At 41.5% G+C, this 8,444-nt stretch overlaps 1 protein-coding gene across 1 annotated transcript; it reads right to left on the bottom strand.

Moving 5' to 3' along the window:
- Positions 1-1,735: 1,735 nt before the first annotated feature.
- On the bottom strand, positions 1,736-2,098 carry L3040_002602 (uncharacterized protein; the record flags this gene model as incomplete). The annotated part of the gene is made up of 1 exon (XM_066155615.1): positions 1,736-2,098. The coding sequence occupies one exon, from the start codon at positions 2,096-2,098 to the stop codon at positions 1,736-1,738; it is 363 nt and encodes a 120-aa protein (XP_066012597.1).
- Positions 2,099-8,444: the final 6,346 nt, after the last annotated feature.

Below are 8,444 nucleotides of genomic sequence, written 5' to 3'. Positions count from 1 at the left end.
TGTAGATATGTACATGTGGTACGTAGCCTACAAGGAGCTTGGCAAGCACGTGCAAGGGAGCACGTGCTAGGCCACGTAAAGAGCACGTAAGGCAAGGACCATACTGTGCAACACACCCTTTAGTTGCGAAGCGACTGCTTAACTGACAAAAGGCTCGCTTAAAGAAAGAAAGAAAAAACAAAAGAAAAAACTTAAGGAAAATCTAGCCAAAAGATGAACGGAGCTTAAAAGCTCTTAAATAGCATAAAGCAGACAAAATAAGAGCACGCCAGCGCTAGTAAGCTGCAACGAGCCTTTTTAAAGTAGCAACAGCTAATAGTCTTTAAAGCAAGGTGCAAGGTGGGTCCGCTTGCCGTCGCAAAGACTCGCTAACTTAAACCTCTACCTTTTAAGAGCGACTCAAAATAAAAGAACTTGTAATTAAGGCAAGCGTCCCAATTCCTTATACTACACCTCCTTTTCGCAAGCTCTACACGGTTTCCAAGCTTCAATAAGCCTCTAGCAGCGCTAAGGCTACGGCCTAATTCACTTTTCCGGCGTGCGCGAGCGGTTTTAATATCTTTTATAGACCTGCTCTTAAGTGGCCTTTCTTAAGCAGCTACACTTTTAAGGTATTTGGACTTGCTTTCGCTAGTAAAAGCTTTATGTTGGATCGCCGGTAGCGATCTCTCGTAATATTCGTAAAAGTCGTGACGTCGTCAAAGTATTTGCAATTGCAAAACACTCGGTGGTAAAATACTCAATTGTTGCTTGTTTTCTGGTTCTTGTTCTTGTTGATCTGGTTTAAGAAAGCTGACTCCTTTTATACAATAGAAAGGAGTCACGTGTACTAGCTAAATACTAGGTTTACAAGGTTTACAAGCAGGTTAGGGGGCCCCTTGACCTGTGACAGGCTAAGCGAGGCATGCCTAGTGGCCCGTGAACCTTGGTTCACGAGTGAGCTCCCCCCTAACTACTACTTATTAGCTAAGGTCGATATAAATATACCGACACCGGCAAAACTTTCTTTGGCAAACAGTGCTTTGCCAACTATTATATCGACCGAAAAGAAAGAAAGTAATAATAAAAAAATTCAAACGCAAGGAACAAAGAAAATCCTTCTTGAAACAAGCCCCCCTTTTCCCTTTGAAAAACCCGTCACTTTGCGAAGTGCTCACAGTGCTCTCAAAAAAAAATTCAAACGCAAGGAACAAAGAAAAACTCTTCTTGAAACAAATCCTTTCCTTTTCCAAACCCCGTCACCTTGCGAAGTGCTCACAGTGCTCTCCTCCGTATTGGCAGCCTTGAATAAAACACTCGTACTCGTTCTCAAGGTCGTCGGAATCAGCCTTGCTTGAGGTGTGCTGAGAGGAGTGCTGAGGAGAGTGCTGAGGAGAGTGCTGAGAGGAGTGCTGAGAGGAGTGTTGAGAGGAGTGCTGAGAGGAGTGCTGAGCAAATGGCTCGCTAGAGCTCGCGTAAGCTCTGCTTGCTTTGGCGGGAGGTCGTAAGCTTTCAGTTGCAAACGCAATTGCTCGGCGAATATCAGCAATTGCGGCGGTGGAAGTAAAAGCAGGGTTCATTCGCGCAATAGTCGTCTCTGGCACGTTTTTCGGCCCTGAATACTTTAGCTCTTTTGGAAAACTCCTTGCAAATAAAGCTAACTCCTTCGCTTTTGGGTGAGGGTCTGCCGTTCCGAGCTCAGGAAAATCGTCGTCAGGGTCGCCTAGGGTGCCGTACGCAGGTGTGCTGTGCCTGGCTAGCACTCGGGTCGAAAAAGGGGTGCTAGTAAGGGGTCGGTTTGGCCCGGGTCCGTCAGGGGGTCCGTATCCTCGTCCAGGGTCCCTTGGCGGCTCATTTCCTTGTCCCTTTGTCGGGCCACCGTGTCCTCCTCCTCTTCTTCCGTGCCCATTCCATTCGTTTCCCCTTTTATTCCCTCCTTCTGGATCACCGTCCGAGCTATCTGGATCGTTAGGGTTGCCAGCAGAAGCTTGCTCCCTTTTCTGCTCGTATCCTTGGGCTCGGCCTTGGCGGTATCCATTGCCCTGGTCCTCCTCTCTCCGACTCTCTTCCTTGAGATTATACCCTCGGTAGGTTTGATCTCTGCCCTGGGCTTCAACATTAAGAGGCTCGTCGTACTCCCTGGCGTGTTCCTTCGGTGACAAAATCGCTGGCTGAAGTAACAAAGGAACGGGAGAGGAAAGTGAATCGCGAGAACTGCGAGAACTGCGCCTTGATGATTGCCTTGCTGCCTTAGCTGCCTCGAGCTCCTCCTTGTGCCTTATAGCCTCCTCGATTCTCTCTTTACGCTGTTGCACGTCCCTCGTAATTGTCAAATTGCGTAGATCATCGAGGTCTCGCGCAATAGCGTCTTTTTGGCGTCGGAGCTTTTCGTACTCTTCTCGGAGTGATTGGCGAAGCGAATTTGGAGTTGGAGGTGGAGGTGAAAGTTCGTCGATGATTCTGGTAAGACGAATAAGGCCTGACTGATTAGGAAACCTCTCGACCTGCTTCCCTTGAATTTTGGCGACTTCCTCAGTTTGTCGATTAAGGCGTGCAATAGTAATATCGTTCCACCTAGAATCAAATCCCTCGATTGCTGCCTGCTGAGCTCGCTGCTCCTCCCAAGTCCATTGGTGTTCCTTCTCTATTTGGATGATTGAGGCTAGTCCATTGGCGTAGCCTTTTTGCCTTGGAAGGCACCAAACTCCCTTAAACAATAAGTGATCCCTTAGCCTAATAAGCAGCGTAAACTTATTCCCTCGGCCGTATGCTTGTTTGGCGGCCAAAAAGAACTCGTCCGCGCCCCATCTAGCAAACGCGTGTCGGAATAAAGACCAAAGCTCGTGGTCTCTTAATCCCTCACTCTTTATGTCCAGGAAGTCCTCGATAATTAACCTTGCTCTTGTATGATTCTCTGGCCTTGGATACGGTAGTGAATCGAGGTCAAAACCGAGGTCCGACGTATCTTCGTCTAAGGCTTCGAAGGTATTCCGAGTGCCTGGGTCGTTCGGTAGCATTGAAAGAGGTTCCGCGGGTCTCGAAAAGGGGTCCGTAGCTCTTGCTGACGTTCCAGAAGCTTCTTGTCTGCCTCGGGGGTCGATTGATTGCATATTGCCGGGCGTCGAGGCGTAGTATTGTATGCTGTGTGTAGCTAGCGTGGCTCTACAGCGTTGATAGGTTGTATTGCTGTGTGTAGCTAGCGTGGCTCTACAGCGTTGATAAGTTGTATATAAAAGTGACTTGATTCGGAATCACTCTTCCGTAGAAATGAAGGTAAGGCGGTGGTATAAGAAAGCGACTTGGTACGGAATCGCTCTTCCGTTGTAAGGGAAAGGTATCGAGGTGTGAGAAAGCGACTTGGTACGGAATCGCTCTTCCGTTGTAAAGGTGTAAAGGTATCGAAGTATAAGAAAGCGACTTGGTTCGGAATCGCTCTTCCGTAGAAAGGTGTAAAGGTAAGGCGGTAGTATAGGCAAGCGACTTGGTACGGAATCGCTCTTCCGTTGTATAAGGAGGGAGGTATCGTAGTAAGAGGTAAGTGATTTTCACTGCGGTTGCAGGTTTCTTATAGCGCAAACTCACCACTTCTACACTCTTCGAGTAAGTAGAAGTAAAGTCCCAACTCTTCGATCGATCCTAGCTTCTCTGTGATTGAGTAACGCTTTCGTTGGCGATTAAACAATCACTGATCAGTGTTGGATCGCCGGTAGCGATCTCTCGTAATATTCGTAAAAGTCGTGACGTCGTCAAAGTATTTGCAATTGCAAAACACTCGGTGGTAAAATACTCAATTGTTGCTTGTTTTCTGGTTCTTGTTCTTGTTGATCTGGTTTAAGAAAGCTGACTCCTTCTATACAATAGAAAGGAGTCACGTGTACTAGCTAAATACTAGGTTTACAAGGTTTACAAGCAGGTTAGGGGGCCCTTTGACCTGTGACAGGCTAAGCGAGGCATGCCTAGTGGCCCGTGAACCTTGGTTCACGAGTGAGCTCCCCCCTAACTACTACTTATTAGCTAAGGTCGATATAAATATACCGACACTTTATTCTCTTTTTATAAGAGCTTTAAGCTCGCTTTTAGCTTTTCGTAGCTAAGTATAAAGAATCGCTTTTTAATAGCTTGAAGCTTCGGCTCCGACATTATAAGATTCTTAAGGTTTTGATTAATAAAAGCAAGCGTTAATAAGTCACAAAAAGAAAGCTGCTAAAAGTGAGTACGCATGCAAAGGCAAACCTTTTCTTTCGGAAGCTCGCCGAGTGTTGCGAACACACTTTCACGAGCTCTTCTTTATTATAAATGCTTTTTAAATATCTTTGCGTAATCTTTTAAGCTTTTTAACTTAAAAGCTTCTCTTATACTAATAGCGTCGACCACAAGACTTAAGTAGCGACTTTTTTAAGCAAGGTCTAACCTTTAAGCAATTACTTTTAAAAAATCTTTTATAGCAAGAGAACCGATAATATCTTGCAATTCGAGCTTTAAAGCGATAGCTTTAAAATGCACGAGCTCTTAATTTCGAATTTATTATTAAGGTTCAATAGTCTCCGCAGCTCTTTCGTTAAGAATTCGACGGTACTCGTTTCGCATATGCTTTTTCGTCGATTCGTCGTCCTCCGCGTACTAATCTCGTAAAAACCTTATTAGCGTTTAAAGTGAAAACTCTTTTTCTTTAATCAGACGAGTCTTATAAAGCTGCAAAAGCTCTTTTAAGACCGTTTGATTCACTTACTCTAGCATATACTAGTATTTAAAGTTCAAGGCGCTTTAGCGCGCTTTCTTCTTAAAGTATTCTTTCGACCGGTATGCAAACTCTTCCTTGACGTCTTAGAAACTCGTACCCTTTAGCATTAAGCGGTCTTTACGAGTAGCTAGAAGCGCTTCTTCTTACTCTTTTATAAGATTATTCTTCCGCTCGTTCTCCTTGACGATCAGGTCGTTAATCGTAAGTAATACCGGCGGTTTTAAAGAAGAGATGTAAGGCTAGGTTTCCTTCGAATAAGAGTCTGCAAGCTTTTAAACGCTTTTTATTATCGCAACGGCTTTGTAATCGATAAACCAATCGACTTATAACGCTCGGTCCGTAAGGTATTAAGCGCTATGAAATGATATGTCGTGATAGCTCGAAGTAGAATATAAATGAAGTAAAATGAGGTTTGAAAAGCTCTTATTAAACGCTCCGAGCGTCAAAAGAAAGAACAACTTCTACCGACCGAAAAGAAGAAGACGATAATCTTGCAACCACCGAAGCAGTTTGTACCGTATTGATGATAATTAAAAGGGAGCTCGTAGAAGCGTGTGGCTCTTAACTATAATAACAAAAGGCGTATACTTAAATAAATGGAGCAAATCAAGGTCTAAGAGATAGCGATAAAAGTATCTGGTCTATTCAAAGGAGCACGGGAGCAATTGTAGATATGTACATGTGGTACGTAGCCTTTAAGGAGCTTGGCAGGCACGTGCAAGGGAGCACGTGCTAGGCCACGTGAGGAGCACGTGAGGCAAGGACCACACTGTGCAACACTATTCGTAAGGACCGCCTAATGCTAAAGGGTGCGAGTTTCTAAAACGTTAAAAAAAAGTTTGTATATCGGTCGAAAGAGTACTTTAAGAAAAAGGCGCGCTAGAGCGCTTTAAACTTTAAATACTAATATATGCTAAAGTAAGTGAATCAGACGGTCTTAAAAAAGCTGCTACAACTTCATAAGACTCGTCTAATTAAAAAAAAAGAGTTTTCACTTTAAACGCTAATAAGGTCTTTACGAGATTAATACGTAAAAGACGACGAATCGACGAAAGAGCATATGCGAGACGAGTACCGTCGAATTCTCAACGAAAGAGCTGCGAGGACTATTAAACCTTAATAATAAATTCGAAATTAAAAGCTCGTGCACTTTAAAGCTATCGCTTTAAAGCCCGAATTACAAGATGTTATCGATTCTTTTATTATAAAAGATTTCTTAAGAATAATTGCTTAAAAGTTAGACCTTACTTAAAGCAATCGCTACTTAAGTCTTGTAATCGACGCTATTAGTATAAGAGAAGCTTCTAAGTTGAAGAGCTTAAGAGACTACGCAAAGATGTTTAAAAAGCATCTACAATAAAAAAGAGCTCGCGAAAGTGTATTCGCTATACTTAACGAGCTTTCGAAAAGAAAAGTTTGCTTTTGCATGCGTATTCACTCTTAGCAGCTTTCTTTTTACGACTTATTAAGACTTGCTTTTACTAGTCAAAATCCGAAGAACTTTATAGTGTCGGAGCCGAAGCTTTAAGCTATTAAAAAGCGATTCTTTATGCTTAGCTACGAAAAGCTGAAAGCGAGCTTAAAGCTCTTATAAAAAAAGAATAAAGCTTCTACTAGCGAAAGCAAGTCTAAATACCTTAGAAGTGTAGCTGCTTAAGAAAGGCCACTTAAAAGCAAGTCTATAAAAGATGTTAAAACCGCTCGCGCACGCCGGAAGAGTGAATTAAGCCGTAGCTTTAGCGCTGCTAAAGGCTTATTGAAGCTTAAAAACCGTGTTTAAAGCTTGCGAAAAGGAGGTGTAGTATAAGGAATTTAGGACGCTTGCCTCAACTACAAGTTCTTTTATTTAAGTCGCTCTTAAAGGGTAAAGGTTTAAGTTAGCGAGTCTTTGCGACGGCAAGCGGACCTACTTTGCACCTTGCCTTAAGGACTATTGGCTATTGCCGCTTAAGGAGGCTCGTTGCAGCTTACTAGCGCTGGCGTGCTCTTATTTTTAGTCTACCTTTTGTTTAAGAGCTTATACGCTCCGTTCATCTTTTGGCTAGATTTTCCTTAGGTTTTTTCGTTTGTTTTTTCCTTCTTTCTTTAGGCGAGCCTTTTGTCAGTTGAGCAGTCGCTTCGCAACTGGGGGGTGTGTTGCACAGTGTGGTCCTGGCCTAGCACGTGCTCCTTTGCACGTGCTTGCCAAGCTCCTTAGAGGCTACGTACCACATATACATATCTACAGTTGCTCCCGTGCTCCCTTGAATAGACCAGACACTTTTATCGCTATCTTTTAGACCTTGATCTGCTCCATCTACTTAAGTATACGCCCTTTGTTACCATATTATTCATTTATATTCATATCATTTTATTATTTTCGTTCTCTTTTTGCATCCGTTTTAAAACACATCTACATTTCAATCGATATCTATTAACTTAACTTAACGGCTTTACGTTAAAGCTTTCGGAAATCAAAAAGAGCTATGACTTCCTCGACTTAAAAGGACTTTAAACTTAACGAAGATGCTATTCGCAAGCTAACCGAGAACGAAGTAAAGAAGATTTAAGCTTTCTTACTTTTCGTAAATACTTCGAATTACGTAAGTATTCGTAAACCTTTTCTTAAATTTAAAGCTTTTAAAATGTTTGCTTTCGATAAAGCTAATATTACGGATTATATTCGCTATGTTACGGCTGTCGAAGGCAGTATGATTGTAATGCTACTTAAGAGTACGCTAAGTAATAAGAAAGAAAGATAAAAAAGGAAAGAAAGAGAACGAATGCAGAAGCAAAGGTCTTGTAAGCTGTTTTGCTAAAACGAGAGCTTAAAGTCACGAAGTAACGTATGACCTTAAGCGCGTAGCAACGTAACTTCCGCGTGACCGCTATTATTACCGTAACATCACTTTTCTCTTTCGAAAAACTGCGTTTTCGCAGTTTATGTTATTAGTCTATCGTCTTTAAGGTCATTATAATCTTTTCGTCTTTAATTATAAGCTTTTAGCTATAGTAGTAGTGCTTTCGGCGGCCTTTTTGCTATTAAGTGCGTTAAGTGGAATCTTTTAAGCATTTAAAGTGTTATTATCGCGTTTAAGCACGAGTATTATTCGAAGTCTTCGTCTGCTTTAACTTATTATATTCGATATTAAAGTGCTCTTTTGTATATACGAGAAGCTAAGACTTATTCGATTTCTTATTCGTTTTAATCAAGTAGTATTTAAATTAGCGCGAGCTAAAGTCTTACTTAGCTTAGCAATAGGTTTGTAATATGCTTTCGTAGTAAATAAGAATAGAATATAAGATGAATCTTTTAAGTTAATAGTAGTTTGACTTCTTAACTTTCTTTTACTTTTTTAATAATTTTAATTAACTCGTATTATTTATCTTCGAGCTTTTTAAAAAGTCGGTTTATTTTTCAATTCTTTATATCGATTATTATATCGTTTCCGACGTCTTAGTTTATTAAACGGCGTTTAGCGTTAGCTAGCCTTTCTATCTTAGCTTATTAGTTTGTAATCGAGGATTAAGCGAACTCGATTGCATTTCGAGCTTTAATAGCTATATTATGTGCTTCTTGTTAATTTAATCGCTTTATAGCCGAAGAAAGAAAGCTCGGATTAACTATATTTTAAAAGCAGCGCGCTTGATATTTATTTTTAACTTCGAAAAAGGATAGCTTACTTAATAACTTATAAAGCAAGGTTAATTAAGCGATATTTATAAAAAGAAGGAGCTCGCTTTA

Source organism: Drepanopeziza brunnea (genome assembly GCF_022702325.1).
Source record: "Drepanopeziza brunnea f. sp. 'multigermtubi' strain 214-2 chromosome Unknown ctg3, whole genome shotgun sequence".
NCBI lineage: Eukaryota > Fungi > Ascomycota > Leotiomycetes > Helotiales > Drepanopezizaceae > Drepanopeziza > Drepanopeziza brunnea.
Note: the sequence above shows the minus strand (reverse complement) of the source record. Positions and strands in the feature narration are given on the sequence as shown.